General features: G+C 41.5%; 2 protein-coding genes across 2 annotated transcripts in view; one reads left to right on the top strand and one right to left on the bottom strand.

Moving 5' to 3' along the window:
* LOC114503488 (zinc finger protein 709-like) overlaps positions 1 to 24,208 on the bottom strand; it is a 155,543-nt gene that overhangs the window by 89,777 nt on the left and 41,558 nt on the right. The gene's annotated exons all lie outside the window — the stretch shown is intronic.
* LOC114502767 (zinc finger protein 791-like) lies at positions 9,630 to 22,811 on the top strand. Its single transcript, XM_028519941.2, has 4 exons — positions 9,630 to 9,790; positions 19,636 to 19,762; positions 19,959 to 20,031; positions 20,676 to 22,811. The coding sequence occupies exons 1-4, from the start codon at positions 9,788 to 9,790 to the stop codon at positions 21,664 to 21,666; spliced, it is 1,194 nt and encodes a 397-aa protein (XP_028375742.1). The 5' UTR covers positions 9,630 to 9,787; the 3' UTR covers positions 21,667 to 22,811.

The raw sequence follows: 24,208 nt of genomic DNA, 5'->3' as shown, positions 1-24,208 counted from the left end.
CCGCAGACCCAAGCCAGCCCCGCGCCCACCGGCTCGTCTTCTACCAGTCCAGATGAACGCGTCTACTTCAATTTCTTGGCTGCCCGACTTCCATTCAGATAAATCCTCTGCCGGATCTGGGTGTTGTTCTGATAGTAAATTATTGTTGTAAATTATTGGTTTTCTAATCTTGGTTGTACGGGGAGATATGGTGCGTCCACCTATTCCTCCATCTTGCCGGAAGTTTAAATTTGAAATTTTCATACTTCTCTGAATTCTCTTCCGGAATACGGAGGCACAGGGAGACCACCCCTCGGTCCCGGGCTTCCTCTCGTGCCGACTGTGTCCTGTGCTGTGAGGGGCACACATGTTAACACCCCAGTCTGCATGTCTTTGGTGGCTTTAGAACATGTCTACGAAAGCTTTTGTCTTCTCTCATTGAGAGGTGTGGCCTATGTCCCCTCTTCTTAAATCTAGGTGTGCTATGAGGCATTTATAACCGACAGAATGAGGCAGAGCTTCTGCTGGGTGACTCCCAAAGCAGAGGAGGCACCGCAGCTGCTGCTCTGCTTACTGACCTGCTACTCTTGGCGCTCTGGGCAACTGTGTGAGAAGCCCAGCTGCTCGGAGGTGGCCATGCTGTGAGGAAGCCCAGAGCCCACAGAGAGGCCACACATAGGTGCTCCAGTCAACAGCCCCAGCTGAGCTCCGGCTGACTGCTAGCATGACCTTCCAGGAGATACATTTTTTAATGAAGCCACAGAATGAATATTTGGAAACAGACATATGATTTGGAGACAATCATGTGGAACCTTTCTGTAAATGGGGTCTGCATGTCCGGGGCCGGCAGTCTCGCTCATTGCACCGTGCACATATTCAGGCTATTTCAGGACTCGGTGGCCTTTGAGGATGTAGCTGTGCAATTCAGCCTGGAGGAGTGGGCCTTACTGTAGCCTGCACAGAGGAAGCTCTACAGAGGCGTGATGTGGGAAACCTTCAGGATCCTGGAGTCGGTTGGTAAGTGACAAGTTGTCTTCACCTTGTTAGTCAGAGGACAGGTGTTTCTTGTCCACCAAAGCTGTTCTAACGTGTGTAATATCGGAAGGCAAGACACTGGTAAATAAACTGAGCACAGTCACAGCTCATCATAGAAGTAGATGATTTTTCTCTAATTTCTACTACTTTGGAATAAATTTTCTGGGTCTGTATTTTAGGAAAGAAATGGGAAGATCATGACATTGAAGATCAGTACAAACACCAGGGGAGAAGACGAAGGTGAGTCACACTCAAAATAGAAAGCATCCTCTAACGTGAGAAACCTGTTATGCTACAACTTCTCAGGAAATTTCCACCAAATTACTTTTTATATACAGTGAAGGCATTTGGTGTTTGAAAATAAGTCCTAATGAAACACAGCATTAATAGACCCTGTACATGAATATCACTGTTTTGATAATAGCAAGGCTGAAGTCCTGTTGCAGAGTACTCAGTATATTCAATTTCAAGCCATGCAGACAAGGCAGAAAAACCTACTTTTTTTGCTATAAACCATGGAAATTTAGTTCAAATGTTCTAATAAATATAACAACCCTAAATAAATCATGAATAACGTGCTTCTGGTTGTTTTCCAGAAGTCATGTGGTAGAGCGAATCTGTGATGGGAAAGAGGGTACTCAATGTGGAGACAACTTCAGCCTTATTCCCAATCTCAACCTGAACAAGGAGTCTCTTGGAGGAAAGCCATGTGAAAACAGCGTGTGCTGGAAAGCCTTCATACAGCAGTCATCTCATCACTGGAACATCAGATGTCACACTGGACACAAGCCATATGGACAGAAGCCATATGAACATGGTCTGCAGTGTACTGGAAAACATGAAAGAAATCACAATGGAGATAAACCTTATGAACATAATATATGTGGTGAAACCTTCACCACAGTACCAGGTATTTTCAAGTTGATGAAACCAGAGAAAATCTTAAGTATAAGGTGTGTGGGATAGCATCTAGTGATCTCTCAGTCCTTCCAGCACTCATGATCACTCACCCTGGAGATGGACTTCATAAATGCAAGGAAAATGAGAAAGCATCCATTTCTCCCAGTTCATTTGAAATACGTGAAAGGAGTCACACTGGCAAGAAACTCTATGAATGTAAACAGTGTGGCAAAGCCTACAGACATCACAGTTCTCTACAAACACAGAGAACAAGTCACTCTGGAGAGAAACCCTATGAATATAAAACATGTAGAAAAGCATTCATTTGTCTCAGTTATCTTCAAAAACATGAAAGGATGCACACAGGAAAGAAACCCTATGAGTGTAAGCAATGTCGCAAAGCCTTCAAATACTGCAGTTCCTAAGAAGCACACAAAGTGAGTCACATAGGACAGAAACTCTATGGATGCAAGGCATGTGGTAAAGCTTCCAGTGGTCCCACTGCCTTGAAAACACACAGAAGAACTCACATGAGAGAGAAACCCTATGAATATAGAGGACATAGTAAAGCCAGATATTATGCTACTTTAGAATCACACAAATGGATTTACACAGGAGAGAAATCCTATGAATGTAAGCAATGTGGTAAAAGTTATAGTAATCACACTTCCTTAAAAGCACACAGAAGAACTCACACTGGAGAGAAACCCTATGAATGTAAAACATGTAGAAAAGCATTCACTTGTCTCAGTTACCTTCGAAAACATGAATGGACTCACACATGAAGGAAACCCTATGAATGTAAACAATGAGGTAAAGCTTTCCTTTCTCTACAAGATTTCCAAGGACATGAAAGATATCACACTGGAAAGAGAAACTATAAATGTAAGAAATGTGGGAAAACCTTAATTTTACACACAAACTATTGCACACAGTGAGCATGTACTATCCTTGCCCATCCTGATTTTATACTAGGAGCAGAGAGGTATCTTTGCAAGTCCAACGTTTTTCCCGAGTGGGAACATCAAAAAGGGGTGTGGCTTGCAAAGGTAGTCAGTCATCCAAGTTTTAATTTGATTGTACCAGGTGACCTGTAGGGAGAGGGTATCATTTTGCATAATAATCCTAATTTAACATAAAAGGAGATGTGGGAAATATTCAGATACACTATATCTAAATGTAGGAAAGCCTTCACTCATTCCAGTTCTTCCCAAAGGCATGAAAGGGGCCATTGGATAAAACCTTTTGAGCATAAACAGTGTTGGAAGGGCTTCAGTTTGCATGCATCCTTACATGTGAAAAATCTCAGGGAAAAGAGAGAAAGCTATATGTGACATGAAAAACCTTGATGGAAATTAACCCATGTATAATGTTCCAAATTTCACCATGGAAGAATTAGTCTTAAAGTTGTATGTTTGTAGTGTTTAGCAAGCTTGTATTGTGAAGTACATCATTGCAATGTAGATTTTGTGTTGTTGTTGTTGTTTTTAAATTTATTTTCAGAGAAAGGGGAAGGGAAGGAGAAAGAGAGGGAGGGATACATCAATGTGTGTTTGCCTCACGCACACCCCCTGTGGGAGACCTGGCCCACAGCCCAGGCACGTGCTCCGACTGGGACTTGAACCAGCAACCCTTTGGTTTATAGGCCCATGCTCAGTCCATTGAGCCACACCAGCAAGGGCACGATGTAGATTTCTAAATAAGAAAAAAATACTCAGGTGAGATAACTCTGGGAGTTGTCTTAAAATGTTAGTCCATAAGATTACTAGACAGTGCTTTTTCCTTAAATGAATTAATATTTTCTTAACATTTTTGAAGCCTATTACATCCCTGGGTGAACTGAAGTGTATTTTAATGTGCAGTTAGGTTAAATTTTTTATACTGCTTTATTTGTCCTCTGTGAAAGGGTCATTGGAAAATACCAGTTTGGCATTTGTTGGGATTTTCCTACTGTCTTTATGACCGTTCCTGGACATCCTTCGTCCCGTAACTATATAGCTCGTGTTGTTCCTTGTTTACTGATGGGGCTCCTTCCTGGGGTGACAGGTATATAAAAGTCTATAATTTTCCATACAATGAATGCTTGAAATAAATTTTATGTATGGCCTGTTCATGAAAGAATATAGTTTCATGTGAATAAATATCTTTATATTTGGGCCTTGGCTCATTGTTCTTCATTCTGACTGGTATTTGGTGACTAGACTCTGATTTAAGAAGAGAGAGACCTGTTTAGAAAAAAGAAGAGTAAAAGGACAAAAAAATTACCCATGGGTAATGTTAGGGTGTAGATTTTTAGAATCCGTCACCTTATGATTCCATCTTAGAATTTACGAGTAGCCTCCTTTGCATGAGAAGTGGAAGGGAGGAGTGAAGAAGAACACATCAGTCAGAGTTTGAAACCACCACACAGGGAGAGACAGATTATCAGGCCTTTGAGTACTGGATCTTTCAACCCAAGTTCCAGATTCTTTGTCCTTCTGATCAAGACTATTGCACAACTATCACCAAATACTTGATTGAAAGTTTCATGGAGGTGCAGATTTCCACTGATATTTTCTCAAGATCCACATGAAAGATCCCTCAGTTTGGATTTTTCTGTAAGCCCTCTTATGTCCACCAGAAAACTGAGTCAGACTTCACACTCCTGTCTGATTCCCTCTTCTCATGATTACATCCACATAAAATCTAATCTGTACAGGGAACACCTTATGCTGTGAACAGTGCTGTCCAGTGGGCTTTCCTGACTCACCATGACGTTTACAATGTTGCTGCCTCTGCTGCGTGTGCAGTGGCTGCCTCAACCCGGCCCCTCCATGTGAGATCCAGCACCTCCCTCCTGTGGGGAGGCTGTGCGTGTTTCCTGTTCCTTGTAGCTGCGTGTAATCCCTCAGTGTGTTTTCAGTTATGTTTGATTGTATGTGACTAAAAGTATGTGCACTTTTTGGTCAGAATAATGCTTCTGTGGTTGTATCATAGAAGTATTTTATCAACCATTTTCTAAGCTGTTGTATGCCACCAAAGAATTGTGTTTCATTTCCTGAGAGGATATACAAAAATGTCCCCTTGTGGATATCTGTGGTTCTCCTCATGTAATGATTGTACCTTGAGTCAATTTTATCCTGTGCAGTCAGGTTCAGGTAATTTTCTCCCAGGCATACTTTACTCTTTATTCTTTTACAGTTATAACTTTTGTTGTGAAAGTCTCATTGATTCTTAGTAACCAAAAATTTCAATCATGATTTTTCAGTGCCTTCTTGCCAGTGACCTACAAATCACAAATCATACCTGTAGCCAATAGAGTAATGAATTCCAATAACGACTGTGACCATAAAGTGGTCACCTGACCTAGGGGCATGACATGAAAGGTTGCTCGGAACTGTTATGGGAGTTTGACTTGTGCTAGATGACGTGATGACTATGGAAGTCGTCAAGATGTTTCTGTGTATTGAACGTGTGCAGTGGTAACCTGATTGTTTTCTCGAAGACAAAACCAACGCAGTGGAGCTAAGCTTATTCTGTAAGAAGCCCCAGTCACTCATTAGTAAGAAGAAGCCTGTAAGTTTAGGTAAATTTTGAGGGTACACAATTCTAGCAAGGGAGAGAGTCCAATCAGGACTTCCTTGGTGAAAGACTATACTCAATGCTAATGTTTCAACATCCCTTGTTATGTCACCCACTTGGGGTCAACACACCCGATTCAGCACAAATAAGACACTGGGATTTGGATGTGAGGAATGAAACAAACAAGTTCTTCCAATCCTGGAGCTTATACTTCTGTGCGAATAGAGAGGTGAATAGCACACTGTAAAGCTTTGTTTTGTGATATGGTGATAAGAGCTTTGGAGGAAAGTGAAAAATGACATGTGACATAGTAGGGAGTCGGGGGTGAATATATCCTTACATGGCGGTATAGCCTTGTGAGTAAGGATGTCATCATTAACCACTTGTATTTCCGCAATGTGAAAAATGGTAAACACTGTTTCGGGGACCACGAAGGTGTGAAAGTAAGTAGAATGTGGCAATACCAATGTCCTGCTCTTTGATAAACAATAGTGATTCCCAATAAAGATATAGACATGGTTAGTCATCACTTTTACCATCATTGCAAATTTTGTATATGGAATATGTGGTTGTGACTTTAGACTTTGTTATCTGGGGCTTGAGGCTTTGTATTGATTTGAATCACAGATATTTGTGGTGTGCTTTTATGTTTAATGTTGTTTGAGAGGAGTTTTCATTCATCTTCAAATTTGCAAATGTTGAAGTAGTTTGCATTTTCATTTTGCTGCTCTACCCACTGAGTGACACAAACCATGAAGTCCTCCCAATTGGAGAGTTACCTTCTTCTGCTCTGCTCTAGCCCCTCCCGAGTTTACTCTACAGCACAGTCCCTACACCCACACCCAGCACAGTTTCAGTGATAAAAAGGGATCCAGGTGTATGAGACACCCTGAGCTAGGGATGAGGTCATGCACCTTGGGGTTTTCAAAGGGTCCCTGCAGGGTGATAAGAAGAGCAGGTGTTTAGTAAATAGAAATTTGCCCTGGAAATAAGCTCTATATAGAGGTGGATCAAAAAGAGGTTATTGCTGATAATCTTTTATTATGGCCACGGCCCCTAATTCAAGTTCTTCTGGGTAGCTAAAGGGAGGAGCAGAAGCTTCCCTTCAGCCTGTTGGTAAAATTGTCTTTAGCTCAAAATAACCTGCATACCACTGCGGCACAACTTGCAGTGGCTCGTTCTGGACACACTCGGGATGGTGCACTCTGAGAAAAGATGTGTACACACTGGAGCCTCGCTGTTATGTCACATGTCATTTTTAACTTGCCTTCAAAGCCCTTATTTCCATCTTACAAACAAACACTCTGCTCCCAAGTGCCTTCTATGAATGCTGGACTGCCCTGGCTGTCACCACAGGATTTCAGCACCAAAAAGGGACAAAAAATTCTGTGGAACCCACTTCAGATTTCAACCAAAGCCCAAGAAAATCTATTCTATAGTGTGGATCTTAATAAGGCTTGTGAGGAAATAAACTTTTCCTGCTTCACACAAAGGAGTCTGAGCTTATCAATGAACCATTTGTCTTAATTTCATAATAAAAGGTGAACTGGGCTGCGTGGCAGTGCTTGACTTTCGAGTCCTGGTGATGAATCTGAGCACCCTACTGCCTGCTGCTGTGAAGTGACACAATCCATGTAGCTCCCCGCAGTGTCAGTTGCCTCGGTCAGCAGATGAGAGCATAGTAGTGCTTCCATGATTAGAAGTCTGAGCCGATGAAAAGAAATGAGCCAATCCACACATGGTGCTGAGTCCTTCCAGTTACTAGGCCTTTCTAAAGTGGTTTGAATTACTGTAAGAATTACTGTTCCTTTCTCGTTATCATTATCATTTTACACTTAAAAGCAGAACTTCTCTCAGTGGAATCTACAACATTCTACATTACTTAAGGATCTTGAAATGTGAGAAACTGGCCTGTAAAATGACTGAGAAGTAACACTTTTAATAAAGTTCCTTGATGACTGTCTTGTTTTCATTATGGGTGCTTATTTCCCATACTTCCAAATCTTTAACATAAATGCTGAGATAATTATTTATGGTAATTCATGCCTTCCCCACAAGATAGAAGAATTTGGTTGATTCTTTCTCCCACTATTATCTCAAGCTTTATGTTAATATTTTAGCAGACCATGACAAAAAAGTATTTTTAAGTACAAACATAAATCTTGATGCTTTGCCACTTACAGTTACTTCATGCTCTCAACCACAGAAAGGACCAGTTTCTTCCTTATTCTTTTTCAGAGCCAAGAGTACCTTCCAGAACTTTGGGTAATTTATTCCATTACAGTCACTTTCCAAGATCATGAGGCAAAGGTCTCCCTCTCCATGCATTCAGAGGACTCCCTGAGCTCCTTCAGTCTGGAGCACTTTGCCTGAGAGGACCATCTTGCAGGACGTCCTGAGCTCTCATGGGTTTTATGTGGTGCAGGTGGATGCACCAACACCTGAAGTATCTTCTGGCCATTGTATTCCCATGATGGAAATCACAGGAACCACCTCCTCTTACCAAACACAGTTTGAAGATATCATATCTACAATGATGACCGTAGTGACTAAAGGACTTCTTTTTGAGAAATTTTATCAGCGTTTATTTGAGCCAATCTGAGGACAGCGTGGGATAGCAAGATTTCCAATGTTGCTAAAGAACCTTTGACAAGCAGAAGGATTCATGGCCATCAGTGCAGGAAGGACATCAGCATTTCTGCCCAGGGACCGCCGCTACTGGGCCGTTCAATTTCCACAGGTGCAAGTAGAAGTGGGATGCGGAGGGGCAGGGATGAAAGGCGATTTCCTCAGCATCGTGTTTCTGAAGTTTAACAGTGTGAGAGAGGAGACCAGACTTGCTCATCTTCCCCAGTGAACACACATTCCTAGTTCAGAAGGTCCTTTATCTGAAGCGAAGTGAAGAGTTAGGAGATAAAACAAAACAAAGCAAAATGAAAAACCAGAGGTATATTGGGTATTAGAAAATCAGACTAATTTCCAGGAAAGCTGTTTCAAGGAGATTGTTTTCCTGATAGCTGTTAAAAGGAGGACGAAGAAAAGAGTATGAAACAGAAATCTCTTCTCCGTTTCTCAATTCTTTATGCCGAATATCCACACTTTCCTTCCCACTCTGTAGGGCGACACACAGTGATGCTGCTGCTCCCGCGGCGGTCCACCCCGTGTGATGAGTACTGGTTGCAACCCAAGCCCTCCTTGTCTCTCTCCACGGAGCTCACCTGTGGCTCTGGCTCTGTCCCTCGGGCTCCATGTGTCCGATGGCCTCCAGGGTTTCTTCTGTGTCCCCAGGCATGATGAGTTATTGCTGCAGTTGAGTGACCTCGTGTGGGATTGTCTCTGAGAATACTAAGGACGAGCATTCCTGGGGGAATGGAGAGGAGATGGTTGGAAACGGTATCTGTGCCCACCATAAGGCGAGGGTGCCTGGCGGGGGGATGCCATCGTCGTCAGAGAGAACATTATGCTAACAACATCACAGACTCACCTATCGGGGATTATTATTTAGATGAAACCCAGTTTTCTGGTAAGTTTCATTATTTAGGAATTAAATAGTGTAACTGCAAGTAAGAGGTGGCTCAGGACCTAGGAGAGTGCTTGAATCACCATTGAGAAAACAACCACCTGCTTGTATTCTCAATGGCTTTTTATTTTCATGTCAGAAACTTTTTTCATGTCAGAAACACTTCGTAAATACCCAAAGACATTTTTCCCCACAGAAATGATGGCTTGTTCTTGATTTCAAGGCACTTTTCCGGAATCCGACTGACGTTCTGGAAGGATCCCCACGGACTGCATCCCTGGTATCTGAGCCTGTGCACCTTTTTGGCAAAACCACACGTCAGACTCCAGTTGTGAACAAAGATCGAAATGGAGCCATATTAACTGTTGCAAGCAGTGAGGTGCCTTTTAGTGTCTGTGTTTGCAAGGAAGGATCCCAGTTGCCTGGTGGACTTTCAGCAGTACGTTTTGAGTGCAAACGTCCCTGCACGGGATGAGTTCTGGCTGTTTTGGGCTGCGGCGACTGTAACTCAGGCACCGGGGGTGAGGGGGTGCGGGGAGCGTGGTGGTGGTGAGGGGGGCGTTGCCTTGGGAACTGTCCTTCAGCTCCAGAGCCTTGGGGGCAGGTGGGCCCGGCTGCGCTTCGCAGTCACCCGGAAGTACTGCTGGCGCGTTCGCCCCGCCCTCGGAGTTGGGGGTTGCACCTCTCTTGCATTTAAAGCTCCACGTGTCTCTGCCTTCGTTTGCCGAGCTGTGATCTGTACTGATTGTGGGACTTGTAAGAAGGACTCAGGGAGACTCAGAAAACCTAGAAATGGTGAGTGTGCGGCCGGGTGCAGGTCCTGGGAGGAGGGGCTGGTCAAATTGCCGTGGCGGGATGGTCTCTCCGCGGCAGGTCTGGAGTCTGGGGATCCAAGTCCCTTGGGGACTGGGCTCCAGCCTCAGTCCCCTCGGGCTCGCAGTGTGGGCGCTGGGCCGGCAGCCGTGACTCCGGGCACCTGATCTGTCCCTACTCACAGCGACTACGTCCCCGGAACGTCTCAGAACAGCACTGCACCCTCATTGCCGGGTATCCCCAGTTGGTGCGGTGTCCATGTGGAGGTTTGTTAGGGACAGTATTGACTCGGTTTCCGGGGTTTGTGCATGGACGGAGCTGTGATCTTGTGGGGTTCCTTATCACTCTTTTCTTCCCGAGAGAACTGGTTTTCTCCCGAGTTTTCATGTTCGTGGAGCAGGGTCTCAAATCCACCACCTGTCCCCCAGGCCTAGTTGTGCGACAAATGCCCGCATTTCCAATCTCTCCCCTGAATTCCCAAACGCCATCTTGCCTCTTTGATTTACCGGACCGTTATGAACTATTCGTTTTTGTTGTGCATTTCAAACTGTTAAAATCAACTGAGTAAATTTGAAGAAATAATCGGCTTTATTCCCCATTCATGAATGGAGTAGCATCCTATCTAGTAAATAGAATCTCCCAGGAACTGCATAAAACGGAAGGCTTTTATAGGCAGAAATGCAATTGAAGAGGTTATTAGGAAAAGAGGAAAGGATTGTTTGAGGCAAGATCACCTTTCCTTAAGAGAAGGAACAACAAGAGTCTTGCTATGCAAGTTAGTGTCGATCAGGAAATTCCAGGCTGGTTGGTTTAAAATTTTATTCCTGGGAGAGGCTGAAACTGCAATGAAATAGTCATACATCCTTAACCTGGAAAGTACATCCTTAGGCAATTTTGTTGTTTTGAGTTCAGGTACACCAACTCACATCGTGTAGCCCTGTCCCTGTGTTCAGTTGATTAGAGCATCATCCTGATCAAGGTTGATCAAGGTTCAGGTTTGTCCCTGGTCAGGGCACATACAAGAAGCAACCAATGACTGCATAAATAAGTGGGACAACAGTGTTTCTCTCTGTCTCTGTCTCTGTCTCTGTCTCTGTCTCTCTCTCCTCTCTCCCTACACCTTCCTCTCTCTAAAATCAATAAAAAATAAAATATCAAAAATACCATGGTGTAGCCTACTACACCCTTAGGCTATATGGTATAGCCTATTATCCCTAGGCTACAAACCTATACAACATGTTAGTGTACTGAATACTGTAGGCAGGAGTATGTATTTGTGAATCTAAACATAGAAAAGGTAGAGTAAAAATATAGTGTACAAAGTAAAAAAAAATGCTTCACCTTTATAGGGCACTGCGATAAATGGAGCTTGCAGGACTGGAGGTTGCTCTGCTTGAGTCAGTGATTGGTGAATGAGCATGAAGTCCAAAGACATTACTGTACACTACTGTAGACTTTATAACACTGTACACTTAGGCCACTAAACTTATAAAAACAACAGATTAAATCAAGCACAGGAGAAAATGATACAATCAATAGGTACAGCAGGCTTCTGGTCAAGATGGCAACATAGGCAGACATGGCTTGCCTCTTCACACAACCACATCAAAATTACAACTAAAATATAGAACAGCCATCACTCAGGAATGTCAGAAGTGGAGTTGAATGGATGTCTGACAATTACGAAATCTAGTTGAATTGAAGTCTGACAATTACAGAATTGAGGAAATCACATCCATCCAGACTGGTAGGAGGGGCACAGAGGTGGGACGAGCTGGCCCCACACCCATGTGGATAAAAATTCAGGAAGGATATCTCGAGGGCGAGAGGTCCCACACCAGGATACATAGCCCAGGATTCCAGTGCCAGGAAGATAAGTCCTCACAACTTCTGGCTGTGAAAACCAGTGGGGGTTGAGTGGGTGGAGGAGGCTGCTGGAGCCCCAAGCAGTTCCTTTTAGGGAACCCACACATGGACTCATCTACTACGACTCTCTCCCTCTGAGCTCCAGCACCAGGTTGGCAGCTTGAAGGGCACCAGTGCAAGAGACTGAAGTGTGTCTCGCATTGGGGCGAGCACAGGCCATTGTCCCTTTGCTGTGCCCTCTCCCTGCAAAGGTGGTAGGTTGATGCTGTATCTGAGATTCCATCAACCTGGCTAGCACTGTGTGACCCACCTTGGAGATGCATAGAGGCTCTACCCCACCCAATTTATGGGCCCACCCAAGTTGTTTTTCCATAGGAATGGCTGGTTTGGACTCCTAAAGTCTATCAAACAATAGCTGGCTTCAGTAAACCCTAGTGGCAGCCAGATTAGAATCACAGCTTGGCTTCACCTGGGAATCCCCGAGACTAGCACAAGTAGTAGCCATCTCAGATTGCTTTACAGCTCAGGGTGGCCCAGGCAAAATATAGGTGGGGGCCAAGCTTGGCCTGCACCACTGGGAAAACTCCAGGGCAAACGCACTCGTTGGAGAGCTATAGACCACTACCCTGTCCCTGCACAGCTAATTCTCCACGGAGAGTAGAGGTTGGTGGTCACAGCCAATCCTTGCAGCTGACTGGCCTGAGTAAATATCTCCCATTGATCTACCAACAGCAACCAAAACTCAACTACAAGAGGTGGGTATACTCAGCCCACATGAAGGCATGCCTTGAATACCGAGCTTGGGAGATAGGGGAGGCTGTGCCACTGGACCTTACAGGACGCCTACTACATTAGGCCGCACTATCAAGACACAGAGTCAAAGCAGCTCTACCTAATACATAGAAACAAGCACAGGGAGGCTGCCAGAACAAGGAGACAAAGACACATGGCCCAAATGAAAGAACAGATAAAAACCCCAGAAAAAGCTAAATGAGACAGTTAAGCAATCTATCAGATGCAGAGTTCAAAGCACTGTTTATAAGGATGCTCGAGGAACTTAGTGAGGACCTCAATAGCATAAAAAAGATCCAGTCAGAAAGGAAGGGTACAAAAATTGGAATAAAGAACAATTTACAGGGAAACAACAGTAGAATGGATGAAGCCAAGAATCAAATCAATGATTTGGAACACAAGGGAGCAAAAAACAACCACGCAGAACAAAAAGAAAACGAAGACCCCCCTCCCCCCAAAAATGAGGGTAGTATAAACAGCCTCTGGGACAACTTCAAGAAGTCCAACATTCACATCCTAGGGGAACAAGAAGGAGAAGAGAAAGAGCAAGAAATTGGAAATCCATACAAAAAAAACAGTAAAAGAAAACTTCCTTAATTTGGCAAAGAAAATAGATATGCAAATCCAGGAAGCACAGAGTCCCAATTATGATGGATGCAAAGAGGAATACTGCAAGACACATCATAATTAAAGTGCCAAAGGTTAAAGATAAAGAGGGACTCTTAAAAGCAAGAGAAGTTAGTTACCGGAAGGTTGCCAGATGGTAAGCGGGTGTAGGAGAATGGGTAAAGAGGTGAGGGGATTAAGAAGTACAAATAAGTAGTTACAGAATAGCCATGGGGATGTGAAGTACAGTATAGGAAAGGGAGTAGCCATGGGTCATATGCATGACCCATGGATATGAACAGTGGGGACAGAGGGATTGCCTGAGGGAGTAGGGGGCACTAGGTAAAGAGGGGTAAATGGGGAAAAACAGCACAACTATAATAATCAATAAAGTATTATGGAAAATTAAAATAAGTAAATTACAATTAAAATATTAATTTTAATTACATAATTAAAATATAATTTTAAATAAAATTAGCCCTGACTGGTGTGGCTTAATGAATTGAGTGCTGGCCTGCGAACCAAAGGGTCACTAGTTTGATTCCCAGTCAGGGCACATGCCTGGGTTGCAGGCCAGGTCTCCAGTAGGGGTCGCGTGAGAGGCAACCACGCATTGATATTTCCCCCTCTCTCTTTCCCTCTCTAAAAATAAATAAATAAATAAATGGAATTTTAAAAATTGAAATTAAAAGAAAAAGACACAGTGAACACAAGATCTGTGAGGCTGCTGCCTACGTAAAACAGCATACTGTTTTCCAAAGAAATGTTTAATAAGTAGAAAGAGTACACTTTAAAATAAAGAGAAAAAGTGTCCAGCCTGCAGCCTTCACGAGGCCCAGGCTGGCTTTGAATGTAGCCCAACACAAAATTATAAATTTACTTAAAACCTTTTTTTTCTCTCATCAGTTTCATTAGTGTTTGTGTATTTAATATGTGGCCCAAGACAACTCTTCTACTTCTAGGGTGGCCCGGACACACCAAAAAGTTGGACACCCCTGAAGTATAGTATTATAAATACGTAAACCAGTAACATGCCCTTTTATTATCATCAAGTATTATGTACTGTACATAACTGTATATGCTATACTTTTCTAGCCCTGACAGCAGAGTAAGCTTTTTTACTCTGAGCTTTTTTACTCTTTTTTATAGCATCACTATAAATATCTGAGCAATGCATTGCCCTATGATATGATGGGTATGACATCACTAGGTGATAGGAGTTTTTCAAATCCATTATAATCTTATGGGACCACCATCCTATATGTGGTCTGTTGTTGGCCATATGTTGTTGCATGGCTCAGTTATATGACTGTATTAAATTTGGCTATGGTCATGTGACTTAGCACAAGTCCATTGTCGGCCTCTTGTCTTTTAAATAAAATAGACTCAATATTTTAATTGTTTATTATTTTCTCACAGTCAGTGAATGACTTTTTTAAAAGGTTTGTGTGTGTGGATACTTTACATGAGAGAGCAGTAGCTAATAACCACCTGGAACTACTATGCATAAAATCTTTGTACCTCTCTTTCCAGGATCTTCCCTGGGCACAGACATCCTGTGGGAAGTCCTTTGGGTAGAGGTTCCTCTTGTATAATTTCCCTGAGTGTTTTAGATCAGCACTGCCTCTCTCTGAGTTTGTTACCTTAAAACATTTATCCACTTTATTTTAGTCTTAGGTTTTCAGTGAGTAAAAATTTATTTAATCACTACAACTGGAAACACAGTTGAAAATATTTCCAAAGATGCCAGAGAGAGGTGACTTACAGGAAAAGTAAAATATTTCATTGTTACAATGCGTGTGTTAAATTTTTGTTTCCCTTTTTCCTCCCAGTGTAGGTAGGGATATTAAAAAGTCTATTCTTTTATTTTGGGCGAGTCAAATGGATTTTCAGCACTTAGGCCAGAGGTATTGAAGTATGACTAACAACTTATAAAACAAAATCTTGCCATGTAAACTATAACATAGATATATATGTTTTATATATATCTTGGCAATGCAGTCTTGTGGATTTTTTTGTTGAGCTAGCAAAGTACCTTATAATTGCTGCTTGTTCAAATACTAGCTTTGTGTCATTTAAATTATCAACAGTGGTTCAAAGCAACTTCAGTGGGGAGCAGAGGCCTGGGGCCACTTACTTTAAGCTAAGGAAGACCCTCCACCTTGAGCCTGCACAGAGAAGTACTTGAAGGCCCAGTGGTTCTACCTGGGGAGCCTCCCCCTGCAGGTGTCCTACCTGCTCACACTCCCCATGGAAGAAGCCTGTGCACTGAGAAGCTGCAGCCCTGGAAAGCTGGGGTGTATGTGAACATGGGGGAGGGGGATGGTGCTCTTTCTGAGGTTTTAGTTATGGCTGTCCTGGGCCCGTTTTTAGACATAAGTTGGAGTTTTACATCCACAGTGTGGGTGAATTCAGAGTGTAATTCATGAACCCCAGCTTTCCTATGAAAGTGAGGAGCCTGTGTCTGTGGTTAGAGTCTGTGAACTTGCAGTTCATTTGGGTCAGAACCTGACACTGAATCCAGCTGAGTGTTTCTTTGCTGTGAGCTGAAGCCCAAGGGAGGGAGCATTTCCATTATTACCCCCAGATAGGAGGGTGTTGTAGTTCCCAGAGTTCACTCCTGGGGCTGCTCAGGTGTCCTTCCCTCTTTGTCCCCAGGGATTGGCCCACTTCAGGGGCTCTGACTCAATCTGGAGAGTATAGATGTGTAACCTTCCATAAGTGACTTTCTTTCTACCCTGTGGGAAGCAGGTGGCTCTTCTGAGCTGATTCCAAACTTGTTCCTTTCCTTTGGATCCTTTATCCACTGAATAGTTCAGCCCTTTGGCCCCAGTTTCCCTGAGAACTTGGATTCTGAACATGTCAATTAATTGAGAGATACAAGGTGGAAAAGCAAGAACATCGTGAAAGCAAATAGAGATATTTCTTTTTAGGCAAGAGAAATTCAAGGTCTGATGAATGTATTTATGCTTTGAGGCACATTTAAAATTTTTAGATTAGTATTTGTAAAGGCAACCGATCAATGTTTCTCTCTCACATCAATATTTTTCTCCCTCCCTTCCCCTCTTGCTAAAAACAATGAAAAAATATCCTTCGATGAGGATTAAGAATAGATAGGTAGGTAGGTAGATGATAGATAAAATCAATAAGCATGTCCTCAGGTGAAGATAATTTTTTTTTGTTTTTTAAAATTTTGTATTCAATTTACTGGAATGACATTGGTTAATAAAATTATGTAAGTTTCAAGTATAAGATTCTGTAATACATCCTCTGTATATTGTATTGTTTGTTTACCACCCAAAGTCAAGTTTCCTTCCATCACCATTTATCCGCCCCCCTTCCCATTACCCTCTTCTACTGTCTGCTACGTCCTTTCCCTCTGGGAGTCACCATACAGTTGTCTGTGTCCTGAATTTTGGGGGGGGGGTTTCTTTCTTTTTTTTTAAGATTTTATTCATTTTTAGAGAGGGGAAAGGGGATAGAAAGAGGGAGAGAAACATCAAAGTAAAATCATAATGTATTTATTTCTCATATCTTTCTCTAACTGGCTTATTTCATTTAGCATAATAATCTCCTGGTCCATCCATGCTGTCTAAAAGGCAGGATTTCCACCCTGGCTGGGGTGGCTCAGTATATTGAGCACCAGCCAGAAAATCAAAAGGTTGTTGGTTCAATTCCCAGTCACCGCATGTGCCTGGGTTGCAGGCCAAGTCCCTAGTTGGGAGTGTGCGAGAGGCAACAGATCAAGGTTTCTCTCTCTCTCTTTCTCCCTCCCTTCCCCTCTCTCTGAAAATAAATAAAACATTTTAAAGAAGAAAAGAAGAGGTAAGATTTCCTTCCATTTTATAGTCAAGTAGCATTACAATGTGTAAATGTACCACAGCTTTTTATCCATTCATTTACTGATGGTTACTTGGGCTGCTTCTGAATCTTGACTATAATAAATAATGCTACAATGAACATAGGGGTGCATATATTCTTTCACATTAATGTTTCATGCTTCTTTGGATATATTCCCAGAAGTGGAATTGCTGGATCATAAGGAAACTCCATATTGCTTTCCATAGTGGTTGCTCTAGTCTGCATTCCCGAGAGTGCACGAGGTTTCCCTTTTCTCCCCATCCTCACCAACTCTTATTGTTGATTTATTGATGTGTGAGGTGAAATTTCATTGTGGTTTTCATTTCCATTTCTTTGATGATTAGTAACAAGCATTTTTTGATATACCTATTGGCCATCTGTATGTCCTCTTTCAAGAAGTGTCTTTTAGGTCCTTTGCCCATTTTTTTTAAAGATTTTATTTATTTTTCAAGAGAGAGGAAGGGAGGAAGAGTGGGAGAGAACATGCAAAACATGGATCAGTTGCCTCTTGCACACTCTCAAATGGGGACCTGGCCCACAACCCAGGCATGTACCCTGACTGGGAATCGAACCGGTGACCTTTCAGTTTTCAAGACAACACCCAACCCCCCTTAGCCAGTCCAGTCAAGCCCTTCTGCCCATTTTTTAATTGACTTGTTTGTTTTGGGTTTTGAGTATTGAGTTGCATAACTTTAAAAATTTGAGGTATTAACCCCTTATCAGATATATCATTGGCAAATATATGTTCTCTCATTCAGTGAGTTGTCTTTTTGCCTTGTCATATTGTTGATGGTTTCCTTTGCTGTACAAAACCTTTTTAGTTTGATGTGGTCCCATTTGTTTTTTTTCTTTTGTATTTCCTTGCCTGAGGAGATCTATCAGCAAAAATATTGCTATGAGAAATGTCCAGAATTTTACTGCCTATGTTTTCCTCTAGGATTTTTATGGTTTTTGCATGTGTCTGTCCAACATAATTTATTGAATAGACTGTCTTTACCCCATTGTATGTTTTGGCCTCCTTTGTCAAATATTAATTGACCATTAAAATGTGGATTTATTTCTGGGCTCTCTATTCTGTTCCATTGATGTGTGTCTGTTTTTATGCCAGTACCATGCTGTTTTGATTACTATGGCCTTGTAGTATATTGTGATAACAGATGGTGTGATGATTCCTCCAACTTTGTTTTCTCAAGATTGCTATGGCTATTTGGGGTCTTTTGTGGTTCCATATAAATTTTTGGAATATTTGTTCTAGTTCTGTGAGATATGCCATTGGTATCTTGATAGGAATTGCATTAAATTAACAGATTGCTTTGGGTAGTGTGGACATTTTAATGATATGAATTCTTTCTATCCATGAACACTGTATATGCTTTCACTTACAACTTAAATTTCGATTACAATTTACATTCAGTATTATTTTGTATTAGTTTTAGGTGTAATGCACAGTGGTTAGACAGTCATGTATGTTACAAGGTGCTTTCTCTGATATTTCCAGTACCACGCAACCCCCCCCAGCCCCTGCCCGACACCTTATGCATTTTGTGACCATGTGCCAATTCAACATGAACATATTGTGGATTCCAGTGAAGGCCCTTCCTTGCAAGTGCCAGGTGTTAAGCTGTTCCTCAAAGTGAAAACCCAGGTTACAGTGATACAATTCTGATGGAAAGACTTTTTTGTGTGTGATCTTATCATTTCAGTATATGTGGCTACGTGTCCTAAAAATTGGTGTGAAGTGGCAGCTCTCTCTACGGAGCACGCCCCGCCTTTCCCTGCCCTTTTCCCCCAGGCCTGTTGTCCTTGCCTCTCTCCTAAGCTCCAAGGGTTCTCTTCTTTGACTTCTGTAACTTTCTTCCTGAGCCCATTTCTTCTATGACTCACTTCCTCTGCCTTTGTGACATTCTAAATAAACTTTTACTTATAGTTTGACCAAAAAAAAACCCCAACTGGTATAAAGTGACCCTGAGGCTCACAAATATAGGAATTTTGCAGAGGTCTAAATTGCCCCGCCTTCCTCATTCCTGGGCTCTTAACACTGGTAACTTCCTAGCTCCATGAAGTGAGACAGACAAAAGAAGGTCAAATGGAGTCAGTAATAAGTATTATATAAACATATTATAATTCATACTCCTCCACAGCAATGTTTTCATTTGCCCAAGTCGACCTGACTACTTCAAATGGTCCAGAGTACTTCAGGACAATGTGGCCAGCTGCATTTTGTTACCAGTGGAATTTCCACAGACCTCCTGGTCTCTCGTGTTTGGTGATAAGAATAGACAAAAAAGCTTCCAGGTCTTTATTTTGTTCATATTCATTAACACTTTATGCAGGTGTGACAGTGTGCTTCATGTAGGGCTGCACCATGTGGTATTAGAGGAGATGAGAGTTTTCTCACAAGGAATTGATGTGCTTAAACTGGCAATATTTTTTATCTGTATAGAATTTCTTCAAAGAGCTCTGTGCCCTGACATTAGAGAGCAGTGAAGACTTGAAGTGATCACAATAAAAATGTAACAACAAATTCAATGTGTTTCCCGAGGAAGTGAGTTGTGGCTAATAAATACTAGTCTGACAGCCAAGTCATAGAATAAATGTTGGGGACCAGGTGTCATATGCAAACTTTGTATGGTTTGTGTGTAGATCCCCAGTGCTGTCTGTCTCACCCACCCTCCTGTATGTACATGTGTGGGATGTTCTAGGACTCCGTGGCCTTGGAGGATGTTAATGTGAAGTTCACCATGGAGGAGTGGGCCATCCTGAATCCGACCCAGAAGAAACTGTACAGAGATGTAATGCAGGAAACCTTCAGGAACCTGGCTTCCGTAGGTAGTGATGACAACTTCTTACTTACTCTTTTAGTCAATTAGAAAACTAGTGTTGCTTGCTCATCAGTGCTGTTTGAAGAAGTGAAATGTGGAAAGAAAATACTCAGATAACTAAATTAGGCATGATCACAGCTCATTGTGGACCTGAAATCTAGCCATTTTTCATATTCTTTAATAATTTATGATGTTTTTTCTAGCATGTATTTTAGAAGAAAAATGGGAAGACCATGACAGTGAAGATCAGTATGAAAAACATGGGACAAATCCTAGGTGAGTCACCCTGACATGAGGGAGCAGTGTCCCACAAGAGAATTGTATTGTGTCATCATATGTTAAAAACAGGCAAACAACTGTGGCTAATGTGGCTCAGTGGCTTGAGCACTGGCCTGTGAACCAAAGCGTTACCAGTTCGATTCCCAGCAAAGGCACATGCCTGGGTTGCAGACCTGGTCCCTAGTAGGGGTGCTTGGGAGATAACCACACACTGATGTTTCTCTCCCTTTCTTTTTCCCTCCCTTCCCCTCTCTCTAAAAACAAATAAATAAATAACTTTTTTTAAAGGGGGATAAAAACATAGGCAAACAAATCATAGGAGCCCCTTTTCAAATTTACTGATTCTTAGACTACTTTCATAAAAATATTTTTCTCAAATGTGACCTAGATGTTTAGTGTATAAAAAGTAAATAAGTATACTGGGAAACAGTATGCAGAAACAGCATTAGTGAATATTACTGTTTTTATAATCTCTATGATCAAGCCCAATTTCAGAGCTATTAGTATAGCCATTTCAAACAGTAAGTATGCGCGGAAACCCTATACTTTCCTTGAAATGGTAAAAATGTCATTGTCATACTATTAATAATTATAGAACCACTAATAAAAAAGTATTAATGATATGCTTTTGATTTTTACAGCAGTCATACGGTAGAGAGACTCTATAAAAGGAAAGAAGATAGTCAATGTAGAGAAACCTTCAGCCAGATTTCAAACCATGACGAAAAGAAAGAAACTGCTACCGAAATAAAACTACCTAAATCCAGGTTGTGTGCACAAGTCTTCGTGCATCTTTTATCCTTTACTAGCCACACAAGACCGCTCACTGGACCCAAACTATACCAGTGTCAGGAATATGAAGAGAAGCCTTATAAATGTAAGGAATGTGGGAAAGCTTTCAAGCAGCGCCGATATATTCGAGTGCATGAAAAGAAACACCGTGCAGAAAAGCCCTATGAATGTACAAAATGTGGTAAAGCCTACAGGTATTCAAGTAACTTATGTAGACATGCAGTAACTCATACTCAGGAGAAACCCTATGAGTGTAAGAAGTGTGGCAAAGCCTGGAGTTCTCTCACCATATTTCAAAGACACATGACCAAGCACAGCAGAGATGGACCTTTTAAATGTAAGGAGTGTGGGAGAGATTTCATTTGTCCAAGAAAATTTCGAAGTCATGAAATGACACACAGGGGAGAAAAGCCCTATGACTGTAAGGAATGTGGTAAAGCCTTCAGTTTACTCAGATATCTTAGAAAACATAAAAGAACTCATGATGGAAAGAAGCCTCATGAATGTAAGGAATGTGGTAAAGCTTTCCGTTATCCCACTTTTCTTAGAAATCATGAAAAAACTCACTCTGGAGAGAAACCCTATGAATGTAAGCAATGTGGGAAAGCCTTTAGTCGTCCCAGTTACTTTCAAATTCATGAAAAAACGCATAGTGGGAAGAAACCATATCAATGTAAGCAATGTGGAAAAGCTTTCAGTTGTCACAGGTACTGTCGAATGCACGAAAGAATACACAGTGGAGAAAAACCCTATGAATGTGTGAAATGTGGTAAAGCCTTTGGTTACCCAAGTAGTTACCGTAAACATGTGAGAACACGTTGTAGAGACGAACCCTGTTAATGCAAAGAATGTGGGAGAACCTGCATTTATCACTCAGCTCTGCAGTCACATGTGATAGTGCAGATTGGAGACGGACCTGTAAATGTAAGGACTGTTAGAAAGACACGCAGGGGAGAAAAGCCCTGTGTCTCATTTATGAGACATAATGGAAGACTCATTTATGTCTCCCAGTTGAGTATCAAGAATGAAAGAGCTGTCAATGTAAAGATTGTAGAAAAGCTTTCCATCGTCCCAGTTCTTCAGAAAACCATGAAAGAACTCAAACCTGAGAAAAAGCCTACTATGCACATAAGGAAAGGGGGAGAGCCTTTCACAGACATGTAAGAATGCACACTGGAGGCCCATCGTGCACATGCAAAGAACATAGGAGAGCCTTCAGCTGTCCCAGTTGCTCAGAAAGCCGTGACAAAAACTTCAAGTAGAGAGAATTCTATTGAATGTAAACTGTGTAGGAAAACCTTCATTTTGCCTCACATCCCCACAACACCATGTGAGAATGACTGGATAGATACTGTATGACTGAAAATGAAGGCAAAGTTTTAATAAATACTTTCAGAGCAGCTCAAAAACTGCCCTGGGAGGAAATCACATTACAGTAAGTACTACATGTAAGCCTGGTGCAAATTAATTCACATACTCCCCAAAATTCACAGCATGGAAGAAATACTATAAATGTTAGACATACACGGTCATTATGACTGACTCATTCTCACAGTGATTTTCTGTAGTATAGAGTCCACTTACTTTTGCAAATATGCACTGAGGTAATTAATTCTGTAGATAACTCTGTAAGCAAGAGTTTCTAAGTTGAATAGGTATTTTTTTCCTTCCTGTCAGTTGATAAACACTCTGTATTTTTATATTGAAGTTTGTTAGATCCATGGGTAAATGGAAGTGTTTTACTAATATACAAGTAGGTTCAATTTTTCTGTAATTTTGTAAGTGTTCTGCAAAGCAAGGAACATTTAAAAAATGATACTTTGGAGTTTGTTCATGTTTTCCATCTGGCTTCCTGTAGCAAGCATTGAATGAATATGCCTTACACACACATATGTATTCTACCTTAACAGAAAAGTGCCTTTTCATTGGCCTGAAGAGCTTCATTCCATTTTCTTGTCAATAAATGTTTTTTAATTTTTCAATGACAGTTGACATTCAGTATTATTTTATTCAATAAATATTTGCCACATATTTGTAAGTGTGCCAAGTTTATTAGAGTATAGTCATACGTGAATGATTTTCATCCACTGTCCCTTGCTTTTGTTGTTGCTTCTGGCTGGGACTTGGACTAGGAAGCCTGCATTGAGAAGAGAATACCTATGACAGGACAATAAGGTCTAGACTTGGAGGTGACACTTCCTGACTCTGTTATGTGACATGTGTAATGTTGTGAACTACATTTTCCACAGTCTGTTGCCTTTATGTTTGCATGTTAGAAATCAGCAAGGCCCAACCTGCATGAAACTTGAATGCAGGAGTGAGACAGGATTGGACTGGTTTTGAAGCCACTTGTGTAAAAGGAGACAGACAGAAGCATGGAGCTTTTGTGTGTGTTGGTTTCCCTCAGTCTTTGCCCTGCCAACAAGAATATCCTCTAATCCACTGCCTGACTTCCATTTGATCTCAGGAGTAAGCTTTACAGTTGTTCAGAATTCAACATTAAAGATGCAGCATAGGTTGGATTTTCCTGCAAGCCCATTTGAGTCCACCAGGCTACAAATGTTGACTGTAGTGGTGAGACTGTTTTCTGAAGGGTACACCACTTTTTTTCAGATTGTATTTGTGTTAGGTCTAGTTTGACAAGTAATCACCTTGTTCTGTGGATACCACTGTTGACTGTGTGATTCTGGCTCCACTACGACGTCTACAGTGGTGCAGTGCAGAGGGCTAGGAAACAGTTTGTTCTTCCACCACACTGTGCAGTGCCTTCTCTGAGCCAGTCCTTCCATGCGAGAACCAGTCCTTTCTCCAGTTCACGCAGTTTCTGGATGTTTGCATTTACTTGTGGCTGAACATAATCTCTCAATGATTTCAGTTATCTTTGGTTGTATGTGATTAAACTTGTGTGCATTTTCCTCTAGTAAATGCTTCTGTACTTTCTGAAGAAATAATAACTTTTTCCCAAGCACTCTTATGCTAAGAACTATTACTGTGTTTTTTATTTCCTGAGGATATATTTAAATATCCCATGTAATGTATTTTTGGGTCAACTTATAGTCTTTTTGACTTAATCATTATACATTCTGAGTCACAGTTATCTTGTATGTACAAAGTCAGATATATTTTCCTCAGGCAATTTTTATTTTATTTTTTTACACTTACAGCTTTTGGCATGAGACTACTTTCTTATTCATTCATAATATTAAAATTTTCAATCATTTTTTAGTCCTCTCCAGCCAAAGACCAACAAAATCACATCTGTAGTAAAAGAAACATGTAGTGAAATGAATACTAATAAAATGACCACAAACCATGAATGACTGGATGTAAAAGTAACAACACACTTAGAAGGATTTCTTGGGCTTGGGATATGTAATTTGCT

The sequence above is a fragment of the Phyllostomus discolor genome, chromosome 8 (genome assembly GCF_004126475.2).
Source record: "Phyllostomus discolor isolate MPI-MPIP mPhyDis1 chromosome 8, mPhyDis1.pri.v3, whole genome shotgun sequence".
Taxonomy (NCBI): Eukaryota; Metazoa; Chordata; class Mammalia; order Chiroptera; family Phyllostomidae; genus Phyllostomus; species Phyllostomus discolor.
The sequence above is the reverse complement of the archived record's forward strand: the minus strand, read 5'-3'. Positions and strand labels throughout refer to the sequence as shown.